Genomic DNA, 22,128 nt, shown 5'->3' on the forward strand with positions numbered 1-22,128 from the left:
CTCCAGCCCAGGAGACAGTTTTAGATTCATACCAGTATATTTTCAGTAGTAAGAAGAATGCAGACATTGTTGGCTTCTGATGGCCGGAGTTTGTACTTCAGATAGAACAGTAAGAGTCAGGAAATAAAGGTCTTATTTCCATCCTGGAATCAAGACACGTTTTGGCCTAGGGCAAGTCTCCACCCTCTCTGAGCCTTTAGTATTGGGGAGCTTAAAAGGGACCTGCCAACTGAGAACTGAGATGCTTACAATTTAATTGAGGACATGAAGAAGACAGCTGTCCAAACTTGAAGTACATACCTCAGTGGGTCCAGCTGTGAGACCCTCAGACACAGAGGGGGCTTGCCAGGATTGAGTCAGGACTCAGGCCAAAAGGACTTTAATTTCTGTTTCTTTTACATAAAGGGCATATGTATGTGTGTATGTGTATATGTATGTATGTATGTGTGTGTATACATATATTTTTTATATATATATATTATATATACACACATATATAGCTAGAGAGATGGCTTAGCAGTTAGAGGTGTTTTTTTTGAAAAGCTTAACGGCCTGGGTTTGATTCCCCAGTCCCCACAGTACGTCAGATGCACAAAATGGCATGCATCTGAAGTTTGTTTGCAGCGCCAAAAGGCCCTGTCATGACTATAATCCCTCCCTCCCTCCCCTGCCCATCAAATAAATAACTTTTTTTGTTGTTCTTGTTTTTTCAAGTTAGAGTCTCACTCTAGTCCAGGCTGACCTGGAATTCACTGTGGAGTCTCAGGGTGGCCTTGAACTCACAGCGATCCTCCTACCTCTGCCTCCCAAGTGCTGGGATTAAAGGCGTGCACCATCACACCTGCCCTTTAAATAATTATTTTAAAAAAATATTTATTTGTGTGTGTGTGTACACATGTGTGCTTACCAGGGTTTCGTGCTGCTGCAAATGAATGTCTATCTGGCTTTACATGGATAGCTGAGGGATTGAACCCCAGGTCGGCAGGCTTTGCAAGCAAGTGCCTTGACCTGCTGAGCCATCTTCCCAGCTCCTACAAAAAGGGTTTTATTCTTTTAGAGTCTTAATATTCTGAATTAAACATGTTTCTATACAGAATGAATTTAAGTGTGATAAGTTTGAACCCCATTAGGTATCCAGATAAAGAAAATTATATTTTAAAGATCTTTTTTTCAAAATTATTTTAGGGGCTGGAGAGATGGCGTTAGTGGTTAAGGCGCTTGCCTGCAAAGCCAAAGGACCTCGGTTCGATTCCCTAGGACCCACATAAGCCAGATGCACAAGGGGGTGCATGCGTCTGGAGTTCGTTTACAGTGGCAGGAGGCGCTAGTGCACCCATTCTCCCCCCTTAAATAAATAATAATAAAGTGTATCTTTTTTAAAAAATGTATCTTAAAAATTATTTCATTTCATTTATTTATTTGCAAGAAGAGATAGAGATATAAAGAGAAGAGAGACAGAGAATGGGGACACCAGGGCCTCCAGCCACTGTAAACAAACTCTAGACACATGTGCCCCCTTGTGCATCTGGCTTACGCAGGTACTGGGGAATCGAACCTGGGTCCTTCGGCTTTGCAGGCAAGTGCCTTAACCACTAAGCCATCTCTCCAGCCCAATTTAAAGATCTTTTAACTTAGAGAGTGAGGAATGACCATAGAAATGGTGATAAAATATCCTTGGAAATAGACACTGAATGACAGACACAGCCAGAGAGCCCCAAGAGTCAAGAAACACCACCCTTCATAAAAGCTTTCTGAATCGGAGAAGACCAGAGGAACTTTTGCAGTTAGGGGTCAGGTGGAGGCAGGTGTGTGAGGGAAGGCAAGTTGTGCCCTGTTTGGAGTGCCTGCCCTTGGTCTTCCTGGCCACTCATCAACCTGGGACCCATTCAAACTGGAAAAGCTGGCCTTGCCAGCTGGGCTGCACGCAGCCTGCAGCCTCACACAGCTCATGCCTCCTTCCACAGGCCCAGCAATTACAGAGCTCTTAATTGTTCACGTTCTGTCAATCGTATGCCCACAGCAGGTGCTGGACGTCCCCCCACCCCAGCCTCAGTGCTGTGAGGTTTCCTATGTACCTGGAGCAAAATCACAGCCTCCATGTGGCACATGTCTAACTGCTTCCTGGGAAATTTTGCGGGAGAGGGGGCGGAAAGAATGTCAGAGTCACATGTTGGGTCAGGATACGCAGAGACATTTATCGTACTAAGAACTGTGGGCTAACCCCACAATGCACAACCCATATACCTCAACAAGGAGGGACCAATGGGGAGGGGCAGATCACGGATGAGCCTAATAATGGTACCAAACTGCCTGTATTTGCTGAATAGAAAACTAATTTTTAAAAAAGCTAAAAAAAATGTAAGGGGGAGGGCTGGAGAGATGGCTTAGCGGTTAAGCGCTTGCCTGTGAAGCCTAAGGACCCCGGTTCGAGGCTCGGTTCCCCAGGTCCCACGTTAGCCAGATGCACAAGGGGGCGCACGCGTCTGGAGTTCATTTGCAGAGGCTGGAAGCCCTGGCGCACCCATTCTCTCTCTCTCCCTCTATCTGTCTTTCTCTCTGTGTCTGTCGCTCTCAAATAAATAAATAAATAAAAAATTTTAAAAATGTAAGGGGGAAAGACATAAATGCAGAGAGGGCACATTGTGAAGAGTAAGGCCTCAGTGCATGGGGAAAAGAGGATAAGAGAGGCAATAAAGGTAGTCATGATCAAAATACCCTATGTGAATGAAAATGTCACAATAAAAATGATTTGTCCAGATTTCCATGCTCCTGGACATAGCTTAAAATCAACCTTCAACTGGCTATTTAATCTTTTTAATTGTTATTTATTTATTTGAGAGAAAGAGAGAGGAAGAGACAAAGAGAGAATGGGCGCGCCAGGACCCCCAGCCACTGCAAACGAACTGCAGATGCATGCGCCCCCTTGTGCATCTGGCTTATGTGGGTCCTGGGGAATCGAACCAGGATCCTTAGATTTCACAGGCAAATGCCTTAAATACTAAGCCATTTCCCCAGCCCCAATTAGCTATTTAAAAAAGAAAAAGCTGCTGTGCATGGTGGCACGTACCTTTAATTCCAGTACTCAGGAGGCAGAGGTAGGAGGATTGCCAAAAATTCAAGGCCACCCTGAGACTACATAGTGAATTCTAGGTCAGCCTGGGCCAGAGTGAGACCCTACATTGAAAAAAAAAAAATTAAATAAGAAAAGGTAATCTTTATGGTGAGGTCTTTTTTTTTTTTTTTTTAAGTAACAGCTTTATAAGCTGTAATTAACATGAAATAAAATTCACACCTATAACATGTAAAATTTGATGGTTTTTAGAATAGTCACAGAGTTGCAATCATTACCACTGTCTAATTTTAGAACATTTTCTTCACCCAAACATAGACTCCTGTGACCATACCCACTAGCAACACTTTTCTCCCCTCCCTGTCTCTCTCCTCTCTCTCTCTCTCTTTCTCTCTCACATATACACACTCTTTTTTTTTCTAAGAGTCCCACTCTAGCCCAGGATGACCTGAAACTTTGTAGCTCAGGCTGGCCTCAAACTCACTGTCATTACTCCTACGTCAGCCTCATGGAATTAAAGATGTGAACCATCTTGCCTGGCTCACACTTTTCTTTTTATTTTTTTTAAAAATATTTTATTTTTATTTATTTATATAAATTAAATCAAAATGAGATTAATCACTTAAATAGACCTATAACAAACATGGAGATCTGAACAGTTATCAATAATCTCCCAACTAAAAAAAGCCCAGGCCCAGATGGATTCACTGCTGAATTTTACCAGACCTTTAAGGAAGAGCTAACACCATTGCTTCTTAAGCTTTTCCAGGAAATAGAAAAAGAAGGAATTCTACCAAACTCCTTCTATGAGGCCAGCATCACCCTGATACCAAAACCAGGCAAAGATAGAACAAAAAAAGAAAATTACAGACCAATCTCCCTCATGAACATAGATGCAAAAATTCTCAACAAAATATTGGCAAACAGAATACAAGAATATATCAAAAAGATCATTCACCCTGACCAAGTAGGCTTTATCCCAGAAATGCAGGGATGGTTCAATATATGCAAATCTATAAATGTAATACATTATATAAATGGGTTGAAGGACAAAAATCACATGATCATCTCATTAGACGCAGAGAAAGCATTTGACAAAATCCAACATCCCTTCATGATAAAAGTCCTACAGAGACTGGGAATAGAAGGAACATATCTCAATATAATAATAAAAGCTATTTATGACAAGCCTACAGCCAACATATTACTAAGTGGGGAAAATCTGGAAGCTTTTCCACTAAAATCAGGAACAAGACAAGGGTGTCCACTGTCCCCACTTTTATTTAATATAGTTCTGGAAGTCTTATCCATAGCAATAAGGCAAGAGTCACACATAAAAGGGATACAAATTGGAAAGGAAGAGATCAAGTTATCACTATTTGCAAATGACATGATTCTATACATAAAGGACCCTAAAGACTCTACTAGCAAACTGTTAGAGCTGATCAAAACCTACAGCCATGTAGCAGGATACAAAATCAGTAGCCTTCATATATGCTAACAACAAACACACAGAGGATGAAATCAGAGAATCACTCCCATTCACAATTGCATCAAAAAAATAAATAAATAAAGTACCTTGGAATAAACCTAACCAAGGAAGTAAAGAATCTCTACAATGGAAACTTTAAAACACTCAAGTGAGAAATTGCAGAAGACACTAGAAAGTGGAGAAACATCCCTTGTTCCTGGACTGGAAGAATCAATATTGTGAAAATGGCAATCTTACCAAAAGCAATCTGCACATTTAATGCAATCCCTATCAAAATCCCAAAGGCATTCTTCATGGAAATAGAAAAAACAATCCAAAAATTCATTTGAATTCACAAAAAACCTCGAATATCTAAAATAATACTGAGCAACAAAAATAAGGCTGGTGGTATCACCATACCTGATTTTAACCTATACTACAGAGCCATAGTAACAAAAACAGCGTGGTACTGGCACAAAAACAGACATGTAGATCAGTGGAACAGAATAGAGGACCCAGATGTAAGCCCAGGTAGCTATAGCCACCTGATATTTGATAAAAATGCCAAAAATATTCATTGGAGAAAAGACAGCCTCTTCAGCAAATGGTGTTGGGAAATCTGGATATATATCTGCAGAAGGATGAAAATAGATTCTTCTCTCTCGCCATGCACAAGAATTAAGTCCAAGTGGATTAAAGACCTTAACATCAGACAGGAAACTCTGAAACTGCTAGAGGAAAAAGTAGGGGAAACCCTTCAACATATTGGTCTTGGCAAAGACTTTCTGAATACAACCCCAATTGCTCAGGCAATAAAACCACAGATTAATCACTGGGACCTCATGAAATTACAAAGATTTTGCACTGCAAAGGACACAGTGAAAAAAGCAAAGAGGCAACCTACAGAATGGGAAAAAATCTTCACCAGCTATATATCTGATAGAGGATTAATATCTAGGATATACAAAGAACTCAAAAAGTTAAATAATAAGGAATCAAACAAGCCAATCACAAAATGGGCTACGGAGCTAAATAGAGCATTCTCAAAGGAAGAAATACGAATGGCATATCAGCATCTAAAAAAATGTTCTATGTCACTAGCCATCAGGGAAATGCAGATTAAAACAAATTGAGATTCCATCTCACTCCTGTCAGATTGGCCACCATCATGAAAACAAATGATCATAAATGTTGGCGGGGATGTGGAAAAAGAGGAACCCTTCTACACTGCTGGTGGGAATGCAATCTGGTCCAGCCATTGTGGAAATCAGTGTGGAGGTTCCTAAAACAGCTAAAGATTGATCTACCATATGACCCAGCTATAGCACTCCTAGGCATATATCCAAAGGAACCATCTCATTTCCTTAGAAGTACGTGCTCAACCATGTTTATTGCTGCTCAATTTATAATAGCTGGGATATGAAACCAACCTAGATGTCCCTCAACTGATGAGTGGATAATGAAGATGTGGCACATTTATACAATGGAGTTCTACTCAGCGGTAAAGAAAAATGAAGTTATGAAATTTGCAGAAAAATGGATGAATCTGGAAAGTATTATACTAAGTGAGGTAACCCAGGCCCAGAAAGCCAAGCGCCACATGTTCTCTCTCATATGTGGATCCTAGCTACAGATGATTGGGCTTCTGCAGAGGCCAGTAAGTTAAAAAGGAGCTATAAAGGGAAGAGAAAGGAAGGGAGGAGGGTACTTAATAGGTTAGTATTGTATATATGTAAGTACAATGATTGAGATGGGGAGGTAATATGGTGGAGAATGGAATTTCAAAGGGGAAAGTGGGGGGGGGAGAGCGTATTACCATGGAATATTTATTATAATCATGGAAAATGTTAATAAAAATTTAAAAAATATATTTTATTTTTATTTATTTATTCATTTGACAGAAAGAGGGGGAGAGAGAGTGCGAGAATGGGCTTGCCAGGGCCTCCAGCCACTACAAACGAACTCCAGATGCGTGTTCCTCCTTGGGCATCTGGCTAACATTGGTCCTGGGGAATAGAACCTGGGTCCTTTGGCTTTGTAGGCAAATGCCTTAACTGCTAAGCAATCCCTCCAGCCCTAACACTTTTATTTTTATTTATTTATTTGAGAAAGAGAGAGAAAGAGAGAGAGAGAGAGAGAGAGAGGAGAGAAGGGGGAGGGGAAGAATGGATGCACCAGGGCCTCCAGCCATTGCAAAGGAACTCCAGACGCATGCGCCACCATGTGCATCTGGCTAACGTGGGGTCTGGGGAGTTGAACCTGGATCCTTAGGCTTCACAGGCAAGTGCCTGAACTGCTAAACCATCTCTCTAGCCCTGGCTAACACTTTTAATTTCTTCTTTCTTCCATCCTATGGCAACACAATGACAACTTCTGTCTCTGTTGATTTGCCTATTTTGGGCATTTCTTATGCGTGGAATCAGTAATGAATAGCCTTTTAAAAATATTTTATTTATTTATTTGAGAGAAAGAGTGAGAGAGAGAGGCAGAGAGTGGGTGTGCCAAGGTCTCCAACCAGGGCAGACAAATGCTAGATGCATGTGCTACCTTGTGCATCTGACTTACGTGGGTACTGGGGAATTGGACCTGGGTCCTTAGGCTGCTCAGGCTAGTGCCTTAACTGCTAAGCATTCTCTCCAGCCCTGAATAGCTTCTTGTCTTACTTAGCTTAGGATAATTTTTTCAACACTCTTTGTTGTTGCATGGACTGCTGTGCCTAAAGCCCTTCCTATGGCTGAATCACATCTGGTATATGCATATAATGCATTTTGTATGCCTCATTTATCGGTTGGTGTCTATATAAATCATTTGGTATTTCTGCATAGGAGATCTGTCTGCCCCATTTATTTATTCAGTCACTTATTTATATAAGTGTGGACTCATGGACATGGGATTTGTTGCTCAAATTATTTCAGCTGTGGCCCCTGACAGCTGTCCCAGGTGGCTCCTGTCTCCTTCACCCCGTGTGTGTGTGTGTGTGTGTGTGTGTGTGTGTGTGTGTGTTTTGTTTTGCTTTTAGTGTTTCTTCACTCTGTTCTTATAAAATGGCCTTGTTCATCTTTCACGTTTCTTGTATCATAGTCTAGAATCAGATCTTTCTCCCAGGAATCCTGGATCCTTGGATGAAGAAGGCTTGTAATCCATCCTTCTTACAGACCAATAATAATGCCCTCACTTTCATTCCTGATTTTAGTAATTTGAATGTTTTCTTGGTCAGTCTACGGAAAGATTTGCCAATTTCATTGATCTTTTCAAAGACCCAACTTTTTTTTAAGTATTATTTTTTATTTATTTATTTGAGAGAGACAGAAGCAGATAGAGAGAGACAGAGAGTCGGTGCGCCAGAACCTCCAGCCACTGCAAACAAACTCCAGATGCGTGCGCCCCCTTGTGCATCTGGCTAACGTGGGTCCGGGTCCTTAGGCTTCACAGGCAAGCGCTTAACTGCTAAGCCATCTCTCCAGCCCAAAGACCCAACTTTTGGTTCTGTTGTTTTCTCTGTTGTTTCTACAGTATCTAATCTGTTTATCTCTTCTTTAACATATTTTATCCACAACTTTCTGGTAGCTTGGGTTAGGTTTGCACAAGAGGGCGCATGCACACATCTGGAGTTAGTTTGCAGTGGCTGGAGGCCCTGGCGTGCCCATTCTCTCTCTCTATCTGCCTCTTTCTCTCTCTCTTGCTCTCAAATAAATAAATAAATAAATATATTTTTTTAATTACTTATTTATAAGGAGAAGGAGAGAGAGAATGGGTGTGCCAGGGCTTCTAGCCACTGCAAACAAACTCCAGATGCATTCGCCACTTTGTGCATCTGGCTTTACATGGGTACTGGGGAGTTGAACCTGGGTTGTTAAGTTTTGCAGGTAAGTGCCTTAAGTGCTGAACCATCTCTCCAGTCCCGTATTTGTATTTATTTATTTATTTATTTTGGCTTTTCACGGTAGGGTTTCACACTAGCTCAGTCTGACCTGGAATTCACTATGTAGTCTCAGGGTGGCCTCAAACCCACAGCAATTCTCCTACCTCTGCCTCCCAAGTGCTGGGATTAAAGGCATGTGCCACCACACCTGGCTTCCTGCCTCTTTTTAAACTTTTTTTTTTTTTTTTTTGGTTTTTCAAAGTAGGGTCTCAGTCTAGCCCAGGCTGACCTGGGATTCACTATGTAGTCTCAGGATGGCCTCTAACTCACGGTGATCTTTCTACCTTGGTCTTCCAAGTGCTGGGATTAAAGGCATGCGATACACACTGGGCCCTCCATGGCAGGATGTTGACAGGTCCAGTCTTGTGCATGCTGTCACAGCTGCTGTGAGTTGAGAGCATACAATGGCCATGTCATACCCAGAAGCCAGAGTCCCACAGTATTTACTCCCCCACTTCCTCTGATTCTTATATTCTTTCTGCTCCTTCTTCCGTGATGTTCCCTGAGTCTTGGAGAGGGCGATACAGTTTTTCCATTTATGACTGAGCACTCAGCCAAAACTTACTCTCTGCACTTTGACCAGTTGTGAGTCTCTGCAGTTGCCGCTGCCCACTGCTAAAAGAAGCTTCTCTGGTCAGAGCTGACTGCTGCCCTAATCTGTAGGGCATAAACAGAGTTACTCAGAAGGCAGGTGGAAAGCATAGCTTGTCCATGTAGCAAAACAACAAGAGGGCTGGAGAGATGGCCTAGTGGTTAAGCTGTTTTCCTACAAAGCCAAAGGACCCAGGTTCCATTCCCCAGGACCCACGTTAGCCACATGCACAAGGGGTCATATGCGTCTGGAGTTTGTTTGCAGTGGCTAGAGGCCCTGGAACACCCATTCTCTCTCTCTTTCTCTGTCAAATAAATAAATAAAAATCACAAATTTAAAAACAAACAAACAAACAAGAGCTTCCTCACTAGGACCTATGACCGCCTCAGCCACAGACTTTCAATTTGGTTTATAGCACAAGGCATAAATTCCCTTTTGTGGAGCAGGCCTCAAATCCAACCAGAAAGTGGTTGGGTTACCCCCATAACCAACTTGCCACTATTACATCAGGGGCCACACCTTACCTGGCTCATCGGAAGTGTTGGACACAGCATCCAAAGCCAAGTATGATTTAATATTCTCCCGCAGCACCTTGCATAGGCTAGCCAGCACAGAGGACATTTCCAGCCCTGTTCCAGCTTGATTTCTCTATATCCTGTGACCAAAGATATGTGGCGTCTTCAACAGTGGGGTCTTACCTTCTAACTCTAGTTGGTAAGCAGTGGCAATTACACATATTGTTTTGGGGGCCTCTCTGACCAATAGCTCCCAGGGAGGGGGCCCACCCTTGGCACTTGCATTTTCATTTAATAACCCATGGCTTCTGGAGGCAGCATTATTTACCTACATAGGGTACCTCTTTTTTAAAATTTATTTTTTATTGACAACTTCCATGATTGTAAACAATATCCCATGGTAATTTCTTCCCGCCTCCCACTCTCCCCTTTGAACCTCCAGTTTCCATCATATCCCCTCCCCCTCTCAATCAGTCTCTATTTTATTTTGATGTCATGATCTTTTCCTCCTATTATAATGGTCTTATATAAGCAGAGTCAGGCACTGTGAGGTCATGGATACCCAGGCCATTTCGTGTCTGGAGGGAGCACGTTGTAAGGAGTCCTACCCTTCCTTTGGCTCTTACATTCTTTCCACCACCTCTTCCTCAATAGACCCTGAGCCTTGGAAGGTGTGATAGACATATTGCAGTGCTGAGCACTCCTCTGTCACTTCTTCTCAGCACCGTGATGCCTGCTGAGTCATCCCAAGGTCACTGTCATCTGAAAAGAGAAGCTTCTGTAACCAAAAATGAGAGTAGCATTAATATATGGGTATGAACATTAAGAGAAGTGCTTACTGGGCAGCTTGATGAGCATAGTTTTTACATTTAGCCAGACAGCAGCAGACGTTACACATACACAGGGTACCGCTTGATGGATCGTTTGTCCTCTTAATCGGTGCGACTTTTTTTTTTCTTCAAAGTAGGGGGTCACTGTTGTTCAGATTCACCTGGAATTCACTATGTAGTCTCAGGGTGGCCTCAAACTCACGGCCGTCCTCCTACCTCTACCTCCCAAGTACTGGGATTAAAGGCGTGCACCACCACACCTGGCAATATTCTTTTTCTGAGACAGAATTACACTCTTTTAAAAAAAAAAAAATTCATTTTTATTTATTTATTAGAGAGAGAGAGGTAGAGAATGAGAATGGGCATGCCAAGGCCTTCAGCCACTGTAAATGAACTCCAGATACATGCACCACCATGTGCATCTGCCTTACGTGGGTCCTGGGTAATCAAACCTGGGTGCTTTGGCTTTGCAGGCAAGTGCTTTAACCACTAAGCATTTCTCCAGCTCCAAAGTCACACTCTTTAGCCAGGACTTGTCTAGAACTCATAGTGTAGCCCAAGCTGGCCTTGAATTAATGGAAATCCTCCTACCTCAGCATTCTGAGTGTTAGGATCACTGGCATGAACCACCATGCCCAGCTGAGGCAAATACAGTTTTGCTTATTGGTCTTAGAATTTTGTATTGACATTAATTTTTAAATTTTTTTTTTGGTTTTTCGAGGTAGGGTCTCACTCTGGCCCAGGCTGACCTTGAATTCACTATGGAGTCTCGGGGTGGCCTCGAACTCACGGTGATCCTCCTACCTCTGCCTCCCGAGTGCTGGGATTAAAGGCATGCGCCACCACGCCCGGCTTTCGACATTAATTTTTAAGAGTCTTAAAAGGTGAAGATTTCTTTCCCACAGTGTTTACCACCTAGAAATAAAAATTGAGGGGTCACCTGTAAAATTCTGAAGTATGATTATCACATGATGATTTATTGAACTGGAAGCTATGGAAACTAAGGAGTTATGTAACTATTAACTTTGTAGTAACAAGTACTCCTACTTTAGAAAAGATCTTGGAGGGCTGGAAAGATGGCTCAGCAGTTAAGGCTCTTGCTTGCAAAGCCTAACAGCCTGGGTCCAGTTCCCTAGTATCCATGTAAAGCCAGATTCACAAAGTGGTGCATGTGTCTGGAGTTTGTTTGCAGTGGCAAGAGGCCCTGGCAAGCTCATACTCTCTACCCCTTCCACTCTCCTTGCAAAGAAATAAAATAAAAATATGTTTTAAAGTTCTTGGGCTGGAGAGATGGCTTAGTGGTTAAGGATCTTACCTGCAAAGCCTAAGGACTCATGTTCAACTCCTCAGATCTCATGTAAGCCAGATGCACAAGGTGATGCATGTGCATAACATGGCACATACATTTGGAGTTTGATTGCAGTGGCTGGAGGCCCTGGTACACCAATTCTTTCTCTCTTTCTCTCTTTCTTGCTCTCTGCTCTCATTTAAAAAAAAAAAAAAAATCTTCGGGCTGGAGAGATGGCTTAGCGGTTAAGCGCTTGCCTGTGAAGCCTAAGGACCCCGGTTCGAGGCTAGGTTCCTCAGGTCCCATGTTAGCCAGATGCACAAGGGGGCGCACGTGTCTGGAGTTCGTTTGCAGTGGCTGGAAGCCCTGGCACGCCCATTCTCTCCCTCTATCTGTCTTTCTCTCTGTGTCTGTCGCTCTCAAATAAATAAATAAAAAATGAACAAAAAAATATTTTTAAAAAAAATCTTGATTCTTTCCTTTATTTATCAGTTTTCATAATAGTTTGGTTGCCTAGTGTCCTCCAAAGGGTAACAAATAATTTTTTGATTAATTTTTTTTATTGACAACTTCCATAGTTGTAGATAATAACCCATGATACTTCCCTCCCTCCCTCCACTTTACCCTTTGAAACTCAACTCTCCATCATATCCCCTTCCCCTATCAGTCTTTCTCTTTTTTTTTTTTTGAGGTATGGTCTCACTCTGTCCAGGCTGACCTGGAATTCACTCTGTAGTCTCAGGGTGGCCTCGAACTCATGGCAATCCTCCTACCTCTGCCTCCTGAATGCTAGGATTAAAGGTGTGCGCCACCATGCCCAGCCAGTCTTTCTTTTATTTTAATGTTATCATCTTTTCTTCCTATTATGATGCTCTTGTGTAGATAGTGTCAGGCACTGCGAGGTCATGGATATCCAGGCCATTTTGTGTCTGGAGGAGCACATTAAGATCCTACCCTTCCTTTGGCTCTTACGTTCTTTCTGCCCCCTCTTTCACAATGGACCCTGAGGCTTGGAAGATGTGATAGAGATGTTTCAGTGCTGAGCTCTCCTCTGTCACTTCTTCTCAGCACCATGGTGCCTTCTGAGTCATGCGAAGGTCACTGCCATCTGAAAAGAGCAGGTTCTCTAACCCAAAGTGAGAGTAGCATTAATATGTGGATATGAATACTAAGAGAAGTGCTTACTGGGCAGTTTGGTGAACGTTGTATATACATTTAGCCCAACACCAGCAGACTTACACCTCAAAGGCTCATGACTACCCCTTCTGTAGGTTTTCAATATCAGGCATGTATTCCTTTGCATGGAATGGGCCTCCAGTCCAATTAGAGAGCAGTTGGTTTCCACCATGACAGACGTGCCACTATTGCACCCGTTGGCTCATTTGGCCTGGCTGGCCAAATATGAGGCTTGTAGTGTTCACTGTTGAGTATCCTCACTGATTTCTCTCTCTCCCATTGAACTGCATGCAGAATGGCTTCTTCCAGCTTTCTGTCAGCTGGTCTACATGGAGGAGGTTATCAGCTCAGTTCCAGCAGGATTTCTCAGTGGCCTTGCAGCCTAAGTATGTGGAGTCTTCAGCAATAGGGTCTTACCATCTATTCCTGGTGGGATACCAAGGGCCTTGGCAATGGCCTATAATGTTTTGGGCGTATCAGTGACTTCCCTGGCCAACAACTCACTGAAAGGTATTCCATTTCCATCCCTGGCACTGAAAATTTTCTGTAACTATCATTGGCTTCTGAGTGTTCTATTTTTCAAAAAAAAGTAGGTTTCCATGCTGGGGGCATGGTGGTGCATGCCTTTAATCCCAGCACTGCAGAGGCAGAGGTAGGAGGATCGCTGTGAGCTTGAGACCACCCTGAGAATACAGAGTGAATTCCAGGTCAACCTGGGCTAGAGGGAGACCCTACCTTGGAAAAAAAAATACAAATAAACAACAAAAAGTAAGTTTCCATACATATGACTTATTTATATCCTCTTAGATTTTGATTAGGTCTTCCGCCACCTTTCCTTTACTCAATCCCTTCTTCTGACCTCACTTAGTCCTTTTCACCCCCATTAATCTGTTCTTCTAGTTACATGTGTACAATTCCATCCTGTTAAGTCCCCCCCTCCCTTTCTGTTCCCTTTATATCCCCTTTCTAGGTTACTGGTCTCCGCTACTGGTTTTTATTCCTACTCACATAGAAGTCCAATAATTTGTAGCTAGGATTCACATATGAGAGAGAACATGTGACATTTGGCTTTCTGGGCCTGGGTTACCTCACTAAATATAATCTTTTCCAGATCCATGTATTTTCCTACAAATTTCATTTGTCTTTACTGCTGAGTAGTAGCACTCCATTGTGTAAATGTGCCACATCTTCATTATCCACTCATCAGTTGAGGGACATCTAGGCTGGTTCTATTTCCTAGCTATTGTGAATAGAGCGGCACTAAACATGATTGAGCAAGTATCTCTAAGGTTGTGAGATGAGTCCTTAGGATATATGCCTAGGAGTGCTATAGCTGGGTCATATGGTAGATCTGTTTTTAGCTGTCTCAGGAACCTCCACATTGATTTCCACAATGGCTGGACCAGATTGCTTTCCCACCAATAGTGTGGAAGGGTTCCTCTTTTTCTGTATCCTCGCCAGCTTTATGATCATTTCTTTTCATGATGGTAGCCAGTCTGACAGGGGTGAGATGGAATCTCAACGTAGTTTTAATCTACATTTCCCTGATGGCTAGGGATATAGAACATTTTTTTAGATGTTTATATACCATCTTCCTACAGCTTTTCTTAGTGGGTACTGATCTTTGGTTGCAGTTCAGTATAAGATAACCGGATTTCAGAAGCCAGGGGTGGTGGTATACACCTTTAATCCCAGCACTTGTGAGAGGTAGGAGAATTGCTGTGAGTTCAATGCCAGCTTGGGACTACAGAGTAAGTTCGTGTCAGCTAGGGCTAGAGGGAGACCCTACCTCAGAGGAAGAAAAAAAAAATCCTTGCAGTGCCTGGCATTTCCTACACAAGACCAGTATAGTAAGAGGAAAAGATGACATCAAAATAAAGGAGAGACTGATTGAGAGGGGGAGGGGATATGATGGAGAGTGGAGCTGTGAAGAGGAAAGTAGCAGAGGATGGGAATTATCATATTTTATTGTCTATCATTATGGAAGTTGTTTGTTTTGAAGTTGTTAATAATCATAAAAACATTTAAAAAGGTAACTTTTCCAGGGCAGGACAGGACAGTCCCTTGGAGCATTTTGTGTGTGGGCTGTGAGAGGATGAGGAAACATAGACGAGACTGAGGAGGGGATCCCAGCCCTGCTGGGTTGACAAGCACCCACATACTCGTGAGGGTGGAGAGGAGGGTGTTTGGCAGCCTGCCTTGCACGGTGTCTGGACCTTTCAGAGTGGCCAGTGGGCTTCAATGTGAATATTCCCTGGATTAATTTTGAAAAGCTACTACTGTGTTAGGGGCGTAGCTCACTGGTAGATTGCATACCTACTGTGCACAAGGCCCCGAGCTCCTTCCCGAACACCAAGACCGTGAAAATGAAACTGTAACACACTATGAATGGGTAATTTACTAAGTTGGGATCTAAATGTTTTTTTTAATATGCTTACAACTGATGTAATTTCTAACATGATCTAAATATTTCATTTCAAAATAAAACTTTTTAGCACATGAGTGCATTAGCCTTTTTAAAAAACTAGAGACAGTATCCCAGGCTAGCCTCAAATTCGCTATATAGCCATAGTTAATAATAATCTTCAACTTTTTTTTTAATTAATTATTTATTTATTTGAGAGCAACAGACACAGAGAGAAAGACAGATAGAGGGAAAGAGAGAGAATGGGCGCGCCAGGGCTTCCAGCCTCTGCAAACGAACTCCAGACACGTGCGCCCCCTTGTGCATCTGGCTAACGTGGGACCTGGGGAACCAAGCCTCGAACCGGGGTCCTTAGGCTTCACAGGCAAGCGCTTAACCGCTAAGCCATCTCTCCAGCCCTAAATATTTCATTTCAAAATAAAACTTTTTAGCACATGAGTGCATTAGCCTTTTTAAAAAACTAGAGACAGTATCCCAGGCTAGCCTCAAATTCGCTATATAGCCATAGTTAATAATAATCTTCAACTTTTTAAAATTAATTTTTATTTATTTATTTGGGAGATTGAAAGAGAGAGGGAGAGAGAAAGAGAGAGAGACAGAATGGGCACACCAGGGTCTTCAGCCTCTGCAAACAAACTCCAGATGCATACACCACATTGTGCATTTGCCTTATGTGGGTACTGGGGAATCGAACCTGGGTCCTTTGGCTTTGCAGGCAAGCGCCTTAACCACTGACCCATCCCTCCAGCCCAGCCTTCAACCTATTTTGTTGTTTCTTTCTTTTTTTTTTTTTTTTTTGAGGTTGGGTCTTACTCTAGCCCAGGCTGACCTGGAATTCACTTTGTAGTCTCAAGGTGGCCTTGAACTCACAGCAGTCCACTTACCTCTGCCTTCTGAGCGCTGGGATTACAGGCGTACACCACCATGCCCGGCTCCAACCTTCAACTTTTTTTGTTTTTATTTTTGTGTTTTGGGGGGTAGGGTTTCCCTCAAGCCCAGGCTGACTTGGAATTTACTATGTAGTCTCAGGCTGCCCTCGCAACCTTTAACTTTTGATCCTCCTTCTTCCCACCTTCTGAGTGCTAGGATCATGTGCCACCACACCCTATTGGTGGGTGCTGGGGATTGAACTCAGAGCTTTGTGTGCAAAGTAGTACATGTGATGGATTTCATATGCCTTGGCAGGAGGCCTTCTCTCTGCCTTTCATTCCCACCTCTCTCTTGCAAAGTAATAAATAAATAAATACAAACATCTGGTGGTTTGATTCAGGTGACCCCCATAAACTTAGGTGTTCTGAATGCTAGTCTCCACAGCTGATGGCAATTGGAAATTAAGGCTTCCTGGAGGCGGTGTATTGTTGGGGACAGGCTTATTGGTATTATAGCCATTTTCCCCTTGCCAGTGTTTGGCACACTCTTCTGTTGCTATTGTCCGCCTTATGTTGCCCAGGGGGGTGATGTCCACCCTCTGCTCATGAAATCATTTTATCCTGCCATCATGGAGCTTCCCCTTGAGTCTTTAAACCTGGGGAATCGAGCCTTGAACTGGGGTTCTTAGGCTTCACAGGCAAGCGCTTACCTGCTAAGCCATCTCTCCAGCCTCAAATATATGTATTTCTAAAAAAGGTCTGGGTTGGAGAGGTGGCTTGGCAATAAAAGGCACTTGCTTGCAAAGCCTGATGGTCCACGTTCGATTCCCAACTTCCCAGGAAGACTTTCGTGAGCATGGAGCATGTAGATTTATGAGGAATGGCGATGTTGATTTTCCAACAGCAGAGCGCAATGATCTGTCCAGTCCTGAGCTCAGGACATCATCCCACGTGGGCAGGGGGAGCTGCTGCTCTGTTTGTATTTCTTCTTTAATGTCCTTTTCCCTTCCCAGTAACGTCTTGCTTACTCAGCACCAGTTGAGAACAAAACCCGAGTGCCTCTTGCAGGCTCATGGGGGCTCAGTAACCAAACTGCACCTTCTTTTTTTTTTTTTAAGTTTTTTGTTTACTTTTATTTATTTATTTGAGACTGAGAGAGAGAGAGAGAGAGAGAGAGAGAGAGAGAGAGAGAATGGGCGCGCCAGGGCTTCTAGCCACTGCAAACGAACTCCAGACGCGTGCGCCCCCTTGTGCATCTGGCTAACGTGGGACCTGGGAAATTGAGCCTCGAACCGGGGCCCTGAGGCTTCACAGGCAAGCACTTAACTGCTAAGCCATCTCTCCAGCCCACCAAACTGCACCTTCTCCTGGATGACTTCCCAGTGCTTACTTACTCCATCTCTTGCATTGCAGTTTGGGGCTGAATTCCGAAGGTTCTCCTTGGACCGCCATAAGCCTGGGAAGTTTGAAGATTTCTACCAGCTGGTCGTGCACACCCACCACATCTCCAACACCGAAGTGACCATCGGCTATGCCGACGTGCATGGGGACCTCCTGCCCATCAACAATGATGACAACTTCTGCAAGGCAGTCTCGAGTGCAAATCCCCTTCTCAGAGTCTTCATCCAGAAGCGAGGTACGGTGAAGCTGAGCTGCTCTGCTCACTCAGCAGTCATTTAATAAAGAAATAGATTTTTTTTTTTTAAATTTGTGTCAGCTTGGGACCATGAGATTCAGTTTGCTGTCTTGTAGCAGTGGATTTTAAACTTTAATTTTGAGCTCAACATTCATTTATTTAAAAGGTTAAGCAGGCTGGGGAGATGGCTTGGTGTAAGACCTATTAGTCTGGGTTCAATTCCTCTGCCTCCCTGGTAAAGCTGGATGACTGTTTTCAGCAGCAAGAGACCCTTAAACACACACAAATAAATAAATAAATAAAACTTTTAAAGGGGGTTGGAAAGATGGCTTAGCAGTTAAGACACTTGCCTGCAAAGCCAAAGTACCCATGTTCAACTCCCCAGAACTCACATAAGCCAAACGCACAAGGTGATGCATGCATCTGAAGTTTGATTGCAGTAGCTGGAGACCCTGGTACACCAATTCTCTCTATATATCTTTTAAAAATAAAGGGCCAGTGCGGTGGCGTATGCTTAGGAGGCAGAGTAGGAGGATCACCGTGAGTTTGTGACCACCCTGAGACTACATAGTGAATTCCAGGTCAGTCTGGGCTATACAGTGAAACCCTACCTCAAAAAAAAAAAAAAAAAAAATACAATAAAAGCAAAGGTTTAACACTAAACTGCATTTTTCTCTATAAGTAATACTGGCTTTTGCCTTTTAAATACAGAAGAAAAAATAATACTGATACTTTTACTGTTACAGTTGGAAGCAAGTGAGTTCAGTAACAAAGTGACTTTTGTCAGTAGCCTAAGGATGAAATGTGAGGGCCCTAGGATGCATTTTCCATACCTTTGTGCGGTTAAGGGGAAATGTTAGCTTTCAATGATAACTGGTTAACTTTTACCTTTGAAGTCCTGGCTTTACTGTAAGTAAACACAAGATCATCTTGTGCTGAAATGAATTACTAACATAGGTTGGTGGTTGAAGGGGGGTTGGGGCAGAATCCCAGCCATGGGCCCAATGTGGGATCTTATGCTGCTCACTTCCCAAAGGTACATTTCAGAATTTTTTTTCTTTCATCTAATTTTGGAAAAGCTTTGTTTCTAAATAAAACACTGAAGGAAAAGAGATAGCTGCAGGTGAGAACTGGAAGTACAAAAAAAAGGACATATTTATTTATTTTTATTTTGGATTTTTTTTTCTTTTCTTTTTTTTTGGCAAGATGTCAACTCCAGCATAGGCTGGCTTTAAACTCCTCTCCTGGTGATCCTCCTATCTCGGCCTCCCCAGTGGTGGGATTAAAGGTGTGAGCCTCCACGCCCAGCTTAAAATAGGACTTTTTTTAAAAAATTTTTTTGCTCATTTTTACTTATTTGAGAGTGACAGACAGAGAAAGAGGTAGGTAGAGAGAGAGAGAATGGGTATTCTAGGGTCTCCAGCCACTGCAAATGAACTCCAGATGCATGCACCCCCTTGTGCATCTGGCTAACATGGGTCCTGGGGAATTGAGCCTCGAACCTGGGTCTTTAGGCTTCACAGGCAAGCGCTTAACCGTTAAGCCATCTCTCCAGCCCCGACTTTTTTTTTTTTTTGTAATTAGAGAGAGAAAGAATTGGTGCACCAGGGCCTCCAGCCACTGTAATTGAACTCCAGATGCATGCGCCACCTTGTATGCATGTGCAGCCTTATGCATGCGTCACCTTGTGCGTCTGGCTTACGTGGGATCTGGAGAGTTGAACATGGGTTCTTAGGCTTCACCTTGACTGCTAAGCCATGTCTTCAGCCCCAAAAGGGCATTTTAATAATTGATGTGCTAATGATGATCCCTCCTTCCTGGGGCAGACCTACTGTATGCACTGTGAGAAGAAGGTTGTCCTCCTCTCTAGAGTGGACCCACTGCATGCAGAGTGCACTGGTAGCCTCAGAGTTGAGTAGCCAGTGGGGGACCCTGGCAAAGGGAGCTACATCGCACCATGTCTGCTGCCAGGAGCTTCGTTATGGTGTCCTGTCGGGGCTTGGGAACGGCACTGTGGGGAAAACTTGAGCCCAAGCAAAGATCAGAACAAGCTATAGTGGCGTGCTGGGTGGAAGGTCAGCAGAGCTGAGGTTGTGGGCGCTGGCTGTGGGGTTCACATCCGGAGGCCAGACTCTCGCTCTGTGTCCTGCACCTTCGTGCTGTCCCTGACTGCAGAGTGGAAGCATTCATGGTGCCGCCCGCTGACTTACTGTGAGATCACAAACAAAGACCCGCACACTGAAGCGTGCACAGCAGCAGCCTTCACAGCAGCCCCAGGGTTGACACAACCTATGTGTCCCCCCGCGGCGGGTGCCGACAGAGTGCACAGATCCACTTGAAGAGACACCAGCCTGCCATGAGAAGTAGTTACACTGGGCCGGGGAGATGGTCCAAGGGGCTGGAAGTAGGTCCGTGTGAGTTTGGGTCCCAGAACCCGTCCGATGCAGTGGCAAGCGTCTGTAATCTCAGCCAGACTATGACGAGATGGACGGTGGAAACGGGAGCATCCAGGAAGTCTGCCGGCCTGATAGACTGGGGAATGCAACAGTGACAGACAAAGAGACCCTGCCTCAGACAAGATGGAAGGCGAGACCTGACACTCAGCGGTCCTTTCATCTCCACATGTGGGCCATGGCATGCCTCCCCCAGCACAAGCGCGCACGCACGCACACGATAACAAAAAGAAAGGACAAAGTCATAACCCAAGCAGCAGCAGGCAACAGACATGAGCTCAGAAACAGTGTGCTGGGGCTGGAGATAAGGCTTGGAGGTTAAGGCATTTGCCTGCAAAGCCAAAGGACCCAGGTTTGATTCCCCAGGACCCACGTAAGCCAGATGCACAAGGTGTCGCATGCACCTGGGGTTCCTTTGCAGTGGCTGGAGGCATATTCACTCTCTCTCTCTTAAACTCTTTCTCTCCCCTGAAATAAATAAATAAAATTTTAAAAAAAAGAAAAATAAATATAATCACAGAAACCTTGACTTAAAAAAAAAAAAAGTGTGCTGAGTGAACTAAGCCAGAACACAGGCCATTTCCCATGATACTCATTCTTGTTTTTGTTTTATTTTTTAAATATATTTTATTTATTTATTTGAGAGAAAGAGAGAGAGAGAGAGAGAGAAAGGCAGACAGAGAGAATGGATGTGCCAGGACCTATAGCTGCTGCAAAGGAACCCCCAGACACATGTGCCACCTTGTGCATCTGGCCTATGTGGGTACTGGGAAATCAAATCTGGGTCCTTCAGCTATACAGGCAAGCACCTTAACCTCTAAACCATCTCTCCAGCCTTATACTCATTCTGTATTCACTAATTCAGTATTTCCACTGACTTCACAGAATATAACAACCCAAATGATGAGGGTCATCTGTGTGTGAAAAGTTCAGGGTGAGGCCAGGCGTGGTGGTGCACGCCTTTAATTCCAGCACTCAGGAGGCAGAGGTAGGAGGATCGCCATGAGTATGACTTCAAGGCCACCCTGAGACTACATAGTTAATTCTAGGTCAGCCTGCATTAGAGTGAGAGAGACCCTACCTCATAAAACCAAAAAAAAAAAAAAAAAAAAGTTCAGAATGAACAAATTCATAGGGACAAAAAGTTGATTCACTGATGTCAGGGTGAGGGAGAAGAGCACTTGGAAGAACAGGATTTCTTCTGGGGGTGGTAAAAATGTTATGGGATTAGAGATTTCTGTAAATATGAAAGTGTGCACTTTAATAGGTAAACTTCATGGAAATTGTATCTTGGGGACTGGAGAAATGGCTCAGCAATTAAGGCTCTTGCCTGTGAAGCCTAAGGACCCATGTTCTACTCTCCAGATCCCACATTAGCCAGACGCACAAAGGTGAGGCAAATGCAAGGTCACACATGCCCACTAGGTGGCGCAAGCATCTGGAGTTCAGTTGCAATGGCCGAGGCCCTAGTGTGCCAATTCCCTCTCATTCTCTATAGAAAAAAAATTGTATCTTGGTGAAGCATGGTACCCGGGCTAACGGCTAATGGCAGGTTCAAACCATTCTCCTGATCCAAGAAATAACCTTCCACAGGTTTGTCTTTAGCCTTTATTTCCAGAATTCAGCCACTTTTAGCATGTGTAAATACTTGGACTATTTTCTTTTGGTGGGGGGTGGAATGGGTGTTCAAGGTAGGGTCTCACTCTAACCCAGGCTGTAGTCTGAGGCTAACATTGAACTCATAGCAATCCTCCTACCTCTGCCTCCCGAGTGCTGGGATTAAAGGCGTGTGTCACTGCATCTTAGCAGTTTGCAGTGTTCTAAAGATCATCTCGTCCCCTGGTTGTAGGAAACTTGCTGGCCCCAGGTATGAGCTGTGTC

The 22,128-nt window shown here is 43.6% G+C and overlaps 1 protein-coding gene across 1 annotated transcript in view; it reads left to right on the forward strand.

The window, feature by feature from the left end:
* Positions 1–22,128, forward strand: part of Pard6g (par-6 family cell polarity regulator gamma) — a 103,699-nt gene that overhangs the window by 27,121 nt on the left and 54,450 nt on the right. The window contains exon 2 of the mRNA XM_004662626.2: positions 17,572–17,794. Coding sequence (XP_004662683.1) covers positions 17,572–17,794 — 223 coding nt within the window. The remainder of the gene's footprint in view (positions 1–17,571; positions 17,795–22,128) is intronic.

The sequence above is a fragment of the Jaculus jaculus genome, chromosome 2, assembly GCF_020740685.1.
Source record: "Jaculus jaculus isolate mJacJac1 chromosome 2, mJacJac1.mat.Y.cur, whole genome shotgun sequence".
NCBI lineage: Eukaryota > Metazoa > Chordata > Mammalia > Rodentia > Dipodidae > Jaculus > Jaculus jaculus.